The 12,829-nt window shown below is 47.3% G+C and overlaps 1 protein-coding gene across 1 annotated transcript; it reads right to left on the minus strand.

Annotated features, from left to right (window-relative positions):
* Positions 1 to 1,352: 1,352 nt before the first annotated feature.
* Positions 1,353 to 12,829, minus strand: LOC142792910 (glutamate receptor 1-like). The gene is made up of 5 exons (XM_075885709.1): positions 12,385 to 12,829; positions 11,612 to 11,753; positions 9,944 to 10,167; positions 9,060 to 9,307; positions 1,353 to 1,641 (listed from the first exon to the last, which is right to left on the minus strand). The coding sequence occupies exons 1-5, from the start codon at positions 12,478 to 12,480 to the stop codon at positions 1,353 to 1,355; spliced, it is 999 nt and encodes a 332-aa protein (XP_075741824.1). The 5' UTR covers positions 12,481 to 12,829.

Consider the following 12,829-nt stretch of genomic DNA (forward strand, 5'->3'; position numbering starts at 1 on the left):
CTGAATTACTGTCATTTATATGTATATCATGACGCACATGGCATGCAAGATGTGATTTTTGTGCTATGATCTGATTGATTTGTGGGGTTTAACGTCCCAAAACCACCATTTGATCATAAGAGACGCCGTAGTGGAGGTCTCTGGAAATTTTGACCACCTGGGGTTCTTTAACGTGCACCCGAATCTGAGTACACGGGCCTACAACATTTCCGCCTCCATCGGAAATGCAGCCGCCGCAGCCGGGAATCGAACCCGCGACCTGCGGGTCAGCAGCCGAGTACCTTAGCCACTAGACCACCGCGGCGGGGCTTGTGCTATGATCTGTCATTTGTCTTCATTGCACATCCGTGTCACGCTTTGCCTATTTTGGCAATTACCAACCTAATGAAACTGCCACGACAGCACCAAGACCTCGCCATGTGCTGGTAGATTATGACGTACATCAGATGCATGACGTTATTTTCAAGTTATGACCTGCCATTTACGTTCAACTCGCGCTCCGCTCATGCCATGCCAATTTCGGCACACATCAGGTCAATGAAATTTCCGTGTGAACACGAAGACGTAGGTGGTCATATAGGCACACACTTGCGCCCGAAATGACTTTCGTTTGCCAAAGAATGCTCATGCATTTAATCACAAAAGACTCCCAGAATGAGTTGTGAACAATATGTGCTCAAACCGTACCGTCAAAAGGATAAAATGAGCCCTATTTCTGCACATTTTACTCAAAGCCACCCCCCCCCCCCTTTCACTACATGCAGGGCAGCGCCAGAAAACGGGAATTTCCAAACCAAATGACGCCCGCAAGAACCTATGTCTCCACTCTGTAGCGCAGGATTCGAACACATCTAGGTGCTTGAAATCGTAGAGCTAATCACTGGAATGTCTGGTATTCATTCATGTGGCACAGACATTCAAAGGTGTTCCTCGAAGCCGTTCACTTTGAACCAGCTTCCAGTGCTAGAAAGGACGACAACGCAGACCAAAGACATGGCGGCACGAGCACTGTTTCTCTCAACTAATGTTATCAGCTGCAGTAAGCTCATCAAAGATGACTATTACCAACTAGTATAGATTACCCTTCTCGTTCCTAGAAGGGCTCGTCCAAATCTCTGAAGTCTCCATGATTTATTTCTCTTCTCACGCGTGCGATCTGTAATGCTAAAAAAGCGCATTTGGCTTTGTCTCTCTGTCTCTGATCCTTTCCCTAATTAGGGCACTAAGACTACAGGAGTTTAAGGAGGAGGGGGTGTACAGGGAAGGTCGCTGTAATGTATGGGAAACCCCTCACGCCGACCCTACGTAACACAGCCTCGAACTTCCTACGGCTTCATTCTATTTCCTCTACTCTAGCGCGGTGCAGCCTTTATCCAGCGCCGCCGCAACCTCTCCGCATGCAGCTTTCTAGCATCCAGGAAGTGGGCGAGGTTCTCGAGGAGCAACACTACGGTGGCGAGACCTATGCCGAGGCCTAGCAAGAGAAACGTTGCAAGGGAGTGTTCCAGGCTGGCGGATGCCTCTCCCTCGTCTGAGTCCGTCTCCGATGACGACGCTTGCGCCACGACGGACTCACAGCCCGGAGCGGAGATCTCGGCCAGCCACTTGTCCAGCAGGCCACCCTCACGCATCTGGCCTAGCCTGTGCCAGTGAGGCGAAAGAAAATCAACTCGAGGAATTTTGTTCGCAGTTGTAGACAAACACAACTGCTAAAAGATCCTCGTCTGTCAACATTTCTGGAGGAGTTTAACATTTTCATCCCCTTCTTTCGGAATGGTCAGAAGACACTGAAACTGTATTTATGAGAAGCCCATCTGGTAAAGGTAATGTGCTCGTAACATTTTCAATGGCCTTGGACCATTCAAAAAGTATGAAATGTTTGTATACAACTTAAAATTGTGAATTACGTGTCATTTATGGGCACGACAACAAATCATCTCAATGTGTGCACTCAGGACACATAATTTGATCATGTACATCAGTCGTAAGCGATCACGCATCGGACTATACCTGAAACATCATAAAAACGACTTAGGTATAGTATACTATACTGAAGTCATAATATGCTATCAATAGGATGTGTAATAATTATCAAAAGCCAAACATGACGTACCAATACCGTCAAACATGTCAACGACTGCACTTCATTTTTCCTCTTGGGACTCGGAAGCGGTTGAAATAACCTTCTATTTATAAATTAAAGAAGGAAGATGCTGTTTCATAAAACTTGCACGATCGCCCCTTTTTAACGTTCTATGCAGCAGTATTACTAAAAGCAGTGACAAACAGTTTTATGACATACATTAGTCGCTGGCGAAAAGCCCCCGCTGGAACTTCCCGCTGACGTGCTACGCAGTGGAGGTTAGGCAATGGAAAGCTTTCTACTACCTTTTGTTTATTCGGATGAAAAATCTCTTGTTTTTTTTTCGCTTTAACCAAAGTAAGCTCTTCTGAAACTTTCTACATGTTGTATTCAGAAGCAATACTATTCAATAATACTGAAGTGATATTTTTACTCTCAATGCTACATTGAGCAAATTAGGCTGCGATGTGAGTGAAAATACTATTTTTTTCCTGCTTTGTAACAATATGCTGGCAATATACTTGCTTGAATCACTCCTAAGGTAGTGTAATCATATAATGTAGGAGCATATACAAAAGAAAATGCAAGTACATTACACGCAAAAAAAAGAGTGCTTCTTATAAGAAGCACCAAACACGCAGCATATCGCAATTCTTTGCCAATGTGAACACGCAATAAAGTTGAAAGAAAAATGAATGAACTATGGTGAAAGTGCAGTGCCTTGACATTAAAGAAAAATATTTGAGGGGTAATTGCTCAAACAAGTAATATTGTTTTTAATATTTAGCATCACACATTTTCACTTGGGTGCCGAACGTTTGAACTTTTTTTGTGAAATAAATCGCCTCAATAACTACTTCGCACATTCACGCATACCCGCATGATTTTTTTTCAGCATGAACGGAGATGGCCGGAAATATGCGGGGTACACTTGATAGAAATAAAATGACTTATTATATATATAACAGCTTTCATCATCCTGTGACTTCATTCTCAATGTGACCACAACGCCATACTCCCTTGTTGTTATTGCCCAATGAACCGAATTTTAAAAGCATGAACGGGCATAAACAGTCCCTTGTGAAGTAGGTGCAAGAGAGGATGGCGAATAGCACGTTGACGGTGAATGAATGGTCACTGCATGAAGGAGATCGTTGAGTAAAAATGAACAAGCAGAAGAAAACATTATCACAGTTCAGTATCAAGCAGGCCACGGGCAGCAAAAGGGCTCACAGTCCTCAATTCACTGAAGAAGAATGGCGATTTGGGCTAGTTGGTTTGAATTCATGATAATACGGGTTGCAGCGCTCGTGTTGTCCTCTTTGCCTTCCGTACCTCGACATTATTCTGTTTCTTCTAGCACATTCGTGCTCGCACTGCAACCCGTATTATCATGAACTCAATTCACTGGCTTTCACAAATAAGGTACTTATAAATTTTTCCAGCGACTAAAGCTTTTTTCCCGCATTATCCAATCTCTTTTTCCTCCATATTATTCTATACATTAATTCAAATGTACGTTGGCTTATAACTTTACATTTCAAAAAGATCTTTCTCTCTTTATCTCTCTTCAGATAACAGTATGTTCCCACGAACACTCGTCACGCCTGTCATTTTAAACCCTTTGATACACTCCCTTGCATAAACACAATATAAGGATACACAGCTCTAACAAAAGTATTCTCCTGTGCAAAAGCCGTTCCCCAATGCTGGAGATCGAGCTACTTTGGCGGGACTTCTGTATGCGGCCTGCCGGTTCGCGTGGTAAGGCTTTATTGAACGAAGTCTTACTTGGCGTCCAGCGTACGTCGTACGGCCCTGGGCAGTCCCTTCCGCACGAACATGGCCATACGAGGGACGCCCAAGCCACGCCATAAGGAGCGTCTTAGCGTCTCAAGTTGTCGTTAGCGTCTCACGGCGTCTCTGGGCTGGCGGACGCCCGTCATGGCAAGCCAGCCCCCGAAGAAGGCGCTAGCCTTCGACGTAGTCGTCCCCGAGGGGACTAGTCCCGAAGACGTCGTTGACGCGACGTCTTCAATAGTAGGAATCGAAGAAGTATACTGCGTTCAGCACTTTGGAGGCCGGAACTACCAAGTTACCGTCAACAGTGAGGCCGCACTGGCCCAAATCGTAGACGCGTCGCACCTCATCATCCGAGGAGAGCGCGTCGCCATCGTACCCCTGGGACCCCAAGTGACCCAAGTGACCGTCCTGTTCCTGCCGTGCCGTGTACCCAGCGAAGTCCTCGCACAAGCACTCTCTCCCTACGGGAAGGTGCTGCACATCACCAGAGGACTCATGGGATCGCGCCCAACCGTGACCACTGGGACGCGATACGTCCGCATGGAAATGAAGGCTTCGTCACCGGTGCCCAACTACCTCAAAGTCGCGGGCCATCGAGTAACCTGTGACTACAAAGGCATCCAGCGAGTGTGTCGTCGATGTGGAGACAGTGGTCACTTCCGCATGAACTGCACAGCTCCATTTTGTGGAAGGTGCGGCGTTTATGGCCATGACGGGAAAGGCTGCTCGCTGCCGTGTCGCCGTTGTGGGGACCCGCATGCCACCGTGGCCTGCACCATCAGGCCATCGTATTCCGAGGCGGCATCCAAGGATTTCCCCCCACTTCAACCAGGAACGCCATCTAAGAACAAGTGCGACGATTCGTCAACGCGAGCCGTGGTAACCGACCACGACCAAGGCGTGCCAATCGCGACGCTGCACCAGACGCCCACAGCGTTTCCAACGATTCCGGGCCTGGTAATCCCTCCAGGTACTGAAAACTTAAGTTCCCCGCGTCCCGTGGCCATTTCTGAGGAATCGCAGGCCAAGCCCTCGTCAGACGAAGCGCCTCGTGAAGACGGCGTCTCGGATGGGAATATTGCATCTGAGGCTCCTCGCGTTGCTGCCCAGTCGACAACAAGTTCAGGTGTCATCGAGGAGTCTACACTTCAAGACGACGACGCCTGCACCTACGAGGACTCCAACAGCACCACGAGTGAGGCGCCCCTACAAATTGACGAAGACGCCAGCTCCAGTGACATAAGCCAGGACAGTGGAGACGTCTTTGTACCATCCTCACTCAAAAACCCGGACACCAAACGCCACCGAATAACTACTCGTGACTTAGAAGCCCCCACCAGAGACAGAAGTCCCCTGCGGACTTCAACGCGATCCCGGAAGCCCCGAGCCTCCGGTGGATCGCCTGGCCGGAAAAAATGACTCAGCCACTTGCGGGGCATTGGCTCCCGCACCTGATAAAGGTACCCCTGCATTTGCGTGATCCTATAGAAAGTTTTCACTTTCCCCATGGCTCTTACTCTAAAAGTTATTACTTTTAACGTTCAAGGTTTCCGAAATCCACAAAAACAGGCTGAGGTATTGGCTTTTGCACGTTCAGTGCACTGTGATTTGCTGTTCCTGCAAGAAACAAATTTTTTCAAGCTTTCTGATGTACTCGCTTTCAAGCGCGCGTTCAATTTTGATTGTTTCTTTTCGTACGCCAGCACGCATTCGACTGGCGTCGGAGTCGTTATTTTTAACCGAGGTCTGTTACGTGACCATCATGTTTCCTTCGATGCCTTCGGACGCGTGCTGGCGTTCGACTGCACCTTTTTTTCGTTAAGAATAAGATTTGTTGCCGTGTATGCCCCAGCGGCACGCGAGAACTCAAACGCGTTCTTCCAATCTCTTGATGCGTTCCTTTTAAATTCCCGACATGTGGTACTTTTAGGGGATTTCAATTGTGTCCTAGACTCACGCGCAGACGTTCGAGGTCCGGGTCGCGGCCGGTCAAACTGGAATGCCAGAGAACTCGAACGTCTAGTGCAGCAATTGGCATTGAGTGACATTCATCAAATTGTGCATGGCAGTAATTATGCCTATACTTGGCGTCGAGCAGCGTCGAGCAGCCGAATTGATCGCGTGTATGCATCCCCTAGTCTCATTACCTACGTTCACGACACCGGGGTAATGTCATTGCCACCGACACCGGTGTACATTAGCGACCATCGGCCGGTTATGTTATCTCTCCGCCTGCCAGCGGGGACGCCAACGGTTCACAGACCATGGCGTCTCGATTGCCGCGTCCTCCAGGACTCTCAGGCTACGGAGAAATTATCCCGAGCGTTACGCGCATCGCTTATTGGGGCCGATGTAGCTGATTGGGATCGCCTCAAAGAACAGTGGCGGCATCATTGCAGTGCGTCGGGCAGAGGACTTTGCACCCGTATGTCGAAAGATGCGTCATTGTTAATCCAGAAGATACGCATTGCCAATCGAGATCCCAGTCCTTCCACTGTAATGCGGGCATGGCAAGAGGAGCTCGTTGAACGGTACCAGCGTATTATGCGGGCTTCTTCACTCTCGGCTGCAGCTTGGCGCTGTAGACGTGCGCCCTGTGCGCACCCTGAGGTGCTAAGGTATGCACGCAGAGCTCTGCTTCGTCCTCCAGGCTCGCCTGCCCACTCGCTGAACTCTATAACCCCAGCTGCAGCGGGTACGCGCGACTTTCAGGAATTCACTCAACACTTTGAGTCAATAGCTAAATCTGGTGCTAATTTCTGTTACCCAGGATCCGTTTCTTCGCATCCTCTACTAACAGATTTACCTCATGATTCCAACATGTCAAATGACGTCCTCTTATCACCGCCATCTGATGACGAAATCAAGGGCGCATTAGACGCAATGAAAAAGGGATCGGCCCCAGGGCCTGACGGACTCCCTGCAGAGTTTTATGTACAGTTCTGGCCTATCATTGGTCCAACTATGTCACGCGTCATTCGCAAGTGTTTCCAAGATATTACGCTTCCAACTTCTTTCCACAAAGGCCGTATAACACTAGTTCCCAAGAAAGACCCAATGTCTACGCGACCAGAAGATTGGCGCCCTATTACCCTGCTCAATGTAGATTACAAGCTCTTGGCTAACATTTTGGTGCGCCGAATCAGTCCATTTCTTGCAACATTAATCGCTCCCCACCAGGTCTGTTCTGTTCCGGGCCGAGAAATACACACCCATACGTGGTTAACGCGTGACATCATTCAATACACCATTAGCCGATGTGCGCAAGGACTGTTGGTTTCATTAGATCAAGAGAAAGCTTTTGATTTCATAGAACATGGCTACATACTAAATGTCTTACATGCATACGGATTCCCGGATAAGTTCATTGACCTCATCAACGCGATGTACACTAATTTAGAAAGTACCCTTTACTTAGATTCCCGTGAGAGTCACGCATTTAGAGTCACGCGTGGGGTCCGTCAAGGGTGTCCCCTCTCCCCAGTGTTATTTATCCTTGCATTAGAGCCCTTCTTAAGGGCCGTTGAACATCACCCGCAGATTCGTGGCTTACCTCTACCCGGTAACACTCAAGTAAAAGTCGCTGCATATGCAGATGATATCACTCTATATGTACATAATGAACAGTCGCTGCAGCATGCTCTTGATACATTCCATGATTTCGGTATTATCTCCGGTGCAAGGTTAAACTTTTCTAAAAGCCAGTATTTTTTCATTGGCAACCCCAGCGGTCGCATCAACATTACGTCGCCTTTACAGTGGTCTCCTGAGATTTCAATACTCGGAGTTACTTTCACTGTATTTGGTATACAGGATGGCATCTGGTCATCCGTTGTACAAACTCTTCTAAATGATATCAAAGCAGCCAGGTACTTCGAATTCCCCCTCTTGGAACGCCGATACTTAACTCAAACGGTGTACCTAGGAAAATTTTGGTACCTTTGCCATTGTGTTAAACCACCGCTCCACGTCTGCAGGAAAGTGCAAAGCTGCATCAGTTCATTTTTTTGGTCTGGTGGCACAGAATTGTTATCGCGTCCAGCGTTAGCTCAACCGCGAGATCAAGGCGGTTTTGCATTCCCCGACGTTTCCGTCACGGCTTCTACATTGTGCCTCCGCACTCTATTGCGAATACTAAGCAATGATGACATGCCCGCTCAGACACTGGCTCGTTACCATCTGGGGCCATCACTACGTGCCTTCTTGCCGGATAGCCAAATAAACAAAGGTCCCCAATCAACTGAATTACCATCTTTGTATCGAGCCCTTCTGGCATTTCACCGACGTTTGGAAGCTACGTGCCCAGAGATAGAGGTGGCCGATTCTAAAGTGGTGGACACAATGGCCGCCCTTCTACGGCCCTTAGTGCCCCAGCATCGTCAATCTGTATTGAACCGCGCTTGGAAACCAATAACTGCCGCAGTGTTGCCGGGGCATCTCAGAGACTTTGTCTGGAGGTTGGGCTGGGGCTTGCTCCCCACGCGAGATCGGTTGCAGCGATGGCAGGTGGTTCGCACTTCCACTTGCCCCAACTGCGTCATGGTAGAGACCAATCGACATGCGACGTTTGAATGTGTGGTTTCCCGCCTTTTTTGGCGTGCGGTTAATGCTGGTTTTCGGGGACAGGGTGTGCGAACTTTCGTGTCCAACGGCCGATTTCCGCGTAGCCGCTTCTCCGCTCTGTTAATAGTTGCGGGGCTGTTCAGCCTTTGGAGAAACCGATGTGAGGCCGTAGCTGCCAATTGCCGCCGGCGTGCTTTGTGGCCGATACTGGGGAGAATGAGACGAGAGATCCTCGCGTTCCTCTCCGAGGAGCTTTTCTTCCTCGGGGAGCAAGAGTTTCTGCGGCATTGGTCGTGCCCTTTCGTCAAGGTGGAACACGAAAGGATACAACTCATTTTTCAACCGACTTGGTGCTAAGCAGCGCCCGTTGAGTTGTTATATATGATTTCATTTATTACAAATTGTGTTTCATTTGGATCTATTGTATCGTTATACCCTTGTATCGTGATATCACATTGAATTTTTGTGTACATGTATGCCAACATAATCATGTATATTAGAGCAAATGTCTTCAATGTAACGTAGTGATGGTAGTCGTGAAATATAGATGTGCCGAAGTGTATGTGCCCTGTTACTGGAATGGTATGAAGCCTTTGTGTTCTGTACATGCTGTAAATAAACTTTTTCTAAACCAGGCACCTGAGTGACCGGATGCCGGGCATAGTAGAACTCGCCGTGCAGCATCGGGCAGTGACGGTGAAGCCGTCGATTGATGGCCACACGTGTGAAGAGCATTGCTGCACGCTCGGCTTGGATATCTTGCAGCGTCGACAAGCTGAACAGCTCTGCGGCAGGCAGTGCGCCACCCTGCTCCACCAGACGTCGGTAGACCTTCTGGAACGCCTCCACGTGTGTGAACTAAGCACGTGCGGGACAGAGTTTGAACCGGTGACCCAGATATGACGGAAGCATAATACTATAAAAAGCAACATGCAAAGCAGCGCTGCAACATCTATTTTCTGCGCGGGCTCTCCACGGACGATTTAGACTAGATCTAAAAGTCGGTCTGACGAAAAAATGCATCAAGGCACCGTTTCGCGTCCGCATCAACGTGGCAAATAAATCTATTTCGTGCTTTTCTTTTTCACGTTTTCTTTCTGCTTAGCTGTAACTACCTAGAAATTGCAAATATTTTCGTTGTCAGCATGATCTTCCGAATATCGCTTCCAACCTCCACAAGTTGATGTATTAGTTTCACATCTCTTGATTCCATACTGCCTTTTTTCATTGCGATGAAAACTATATGTACTCTCGATGTGCATTCTTTCCTACGACGTCGTGTTCCGTATGAGGTCCAAAGAGATAAAATTCTTTTGGACTTCATATGGAAATCCCTTGCTCTATCTCTATCAGAGTCTACCTACATTCAAGGACATATATAGTGTTGTCAACTTCTTCGCCTTGTGAGATCATGAAGATACTATAACCTAATACACATTATCTTACATTCGATTTTTTGATGTTTGATGTTGATACGACGAACCCTGTCAGTACCTTTATGGCCTGGTAGAATCCAGACCCACGCAGCAACACCGGTTTTATCTTCTCCTCCCGTGCGAGGTCTTCTATGTCCCAGATTCGTTCGACATCTTGCTTGACCAGAAGACTGGCTTTCATGAACGCCGTAAAGAAAGTGGTGACCAGGATGACGCTTATCAGCCAAAAGCACGTCACGACACGCTGGCTGACGGGGTTCGGCTTGCTCCAGCAGGGCACGGCTGCCGCGAAATTGAAAAGCGAGAATGTCAACCCTTGCCTCCGCAACGAGGTCTTCTTCATAGCACCCTTATAACAAGCTGTGTGACGTTGGACACGTTGGTTTCGGCCACTGTTCTGTCGCCTGTTGGGCTACCATGATAGTAGATATGTTCGCTAAACGTTCATGATGAGCACCTGCACTGATGATACAGTGGAGGTCCGCCTTAGTGCCTACAATTATGTTGGGGTGTGTTGAGGTGAGATAGGCGTCCGGTACAATATACCGCATGCGAACGGCACACAGGCCACCACCGCTTATGTAGCGTTACGTTGCGCAATACATACTAAGAGCATGCCCGCGCTTAGTTAAAAAAAAAACAAAGATCAAAACAGGACACTATAATTCAATGCAGTTAGTAAAGGGGAAACCGTGCGGGGAAATTGTGTGCGAATCTCGCAAGGCTATACCTGACCTATAACATCCTAAACTTAACGTGCAAACCATCGAGCCTAGATGAGATGTGACAGTGTTCCCAAAGTCTTTATGATCAGTGGTTCACTGTGGTGGGCAGTGCCCCAGTGTTTGCATGCGACGCGTATCTTCAACAGCCGCCCGTTGCTGAATCTTGGCAACTTTCTATGTATATCTTAACTGTCCGCCGCTATAGAACTTTAGTGTGACCACATAAAAGCTTTACCATTTTGATTTGTAACGTTAAGGACAACCTATGCGCAATGATATGCTCTTAGTGACATTGATTTCTTAACTGACGCTTAGTAACATTCCTGTTTATGCGACCGACACCGGGCATCGTATTTTTTTTCTCATGGCCCATAAACGACAACCGCATTTATATATCAGTTGGTACTGCCTCCCCCCCCCCCCATCCTCTCGGCCTCTTTTGAACCTTTCTGTAACTTATCCGCTGCTGCTGTTCGAACTTTTGTGTATGCATCGTGTTCACGCCGTCGACGCAGTAAGCCCACTTTTTTCACGCATGAGCCGTAAGATTTGTTGGTCTTGGTAACTGTTCGGCTGTGAATTCCTTGTGTACATATGCATTCACATCACCGTATTTTTATGTATGTTTTAAGAACTGGCCTTCAACCCATCCCTCAGCTTTCCACCAAGAGTCATATCCGAAGCTGGGTGCTAAACTATCTGTCTGTCTGTCTGTCTGTCTGTCTGTCTGTCTGTCTGTCTGTCTGTCTGTCTGTCTGTCTGTCTGTCTGTCTGTCCGTCTGTCTGTCCGACCGTCCATCCGTCCGTCCGTCCGTCCGTCCGTCCGTCCGTCCGTCTGTCTGTCTGTCTGTCTGTCTGTCTGTATGTATGTATGTATGTCTGTCTGTCTGTCTCTTAGCTTTTGCGACAAATTAGCCAACATACTTTAGCCTACCTGACGTGGAACACCATGTGCATGGGAAAATAGACTGCTGAACAGTATGGCTCGCTTTTGTACTCACTCTCCGAAAGAACGCTGGTGACGAAATGCCAGATGAAGTATCCCAGGTGGCGAGATTTCTCTGAGCCGGATCTCAAGGCTCTTTCGATGATGTAATGTAGCAAACCACAAGCCAGAAGGCTGGTAACGATCAACATCCAGACCTGAAAAATGAGATCGCGAAAACAAACAGTCGCGCCATTCACACAATATCCAGTTTGTGACTGCTTTCCTACAGGGCCATATAGTCTCCGCAACAAATTCAAATCTGTATTATTACAACATATATGTATGACGTCAAGAGTGGAGAGTTCAGCTCGAGATATAAAATTGAACTGATCTGAAGTTAATCGTCTGAATCTATCTATGCGATCATTAGAAAAGTGGGTGTGTATCCATACGTGAAATGCGAAAAAAGGGTAATGCAAACCGAGTATAGGCGAAATGTTAAACAAAAATATTTACACACCATGACAAAAAATTACAATATTTACACACAACTAATCATTTCTTCGAGCAGAGTACCCAAACACCAAAAGAAGGAACAAAAAGACAATAAATGCGAAAGTAATAAATACATATCCAGACAAAAATTTACAATGTTACGCATACCTCTTCATTTCCACAGAGTCTACAAGAACAGCAATCTACAGGCGGCCAATTAACAACAGTGAACTTATTCAATGCTTCGTGCCGCTAAACTCGCAGTGAGTTAAGGACATAGAAAGGTCAGTGGCGATCGTTTGTATTATTTCTTCCAGTGGTCGGAAGTGTAAGCTATGATGGTTTCATCACCATCGGTGAAAACGTGAGCGCGATGCTGAAGAGGTTGTTGCTGAATTGCTTGGGCCTCCCTCCTAGGATGACCATCTCCTCGTACGAGTAGGGCATTGTTGGGTCGGCCACTGACACGCGCTGGGCAGTCACCACCAATGGCCCGGGAGCGATGTCTGCCTCCTGTATATATAAAAAAAACACACAAACGGGGAGGTAACATATGCATTGGACTGATGCTGAATGAGCATGATACTGAATGATACTGAATAAGCATTTTTTTAGTCCCTTTGCTGTTAAGGCATTTTTTCTTTGTTCAGTTTCTTGTGATTCTTTTTGAAATGTTTACTTTCATCGTTTTATTTCTTTATTGTTACAGAATGTTAGCGTAAGAATCGTGGGTGGAAGCAGCCTACGAATCCCCCCCCCCCTTTTTTTTTTTGCAAGCAATACATAGCGTGCTCTT

Source organism: Rhipicephalus microplus, unplaced genomic scaffold (genome assembly GCF_043290135.1).
Source record: "Rhipicephalus microplus isolate Deutch F79 unplaced genomic scaffold, USDA_Rmic scaffold_262, whole genome shotgun sequence".
In the NCBI taxonomy this organism is placed as follows: Eukaryota; Metazoa; Arthropoda; class Arachnida; order Ixodida; family Ixodidae; genus Rhipicephalus; species Rhipicephalus microplus.

Excerpts from the sequence above, each read along its gene's own strand:
- LOC142792910 (XM_075885709.1), bottom strand. The coding sequence starts at position 12,480 with ATGCCCTACTCGTACGAGGAGATGGTCATCCTAGGAGGGAGGCCCAAG. Across the intron at positions 9,308-9,943 it reads GATTCTACCAGGCCATAAAG|TTCACACACGTGGAGGCGTT; the intron begins GTACTGACAGGG and ends GCACGTGCTTAG. Across the intron at positions 1,642-9,059 it reads TTAGAAAAAGTTTATTTACA|GCTAGGCCAGATGCGTGAGG; the intron begins GCATGTACAGAA and ends TCACTGGCACAG.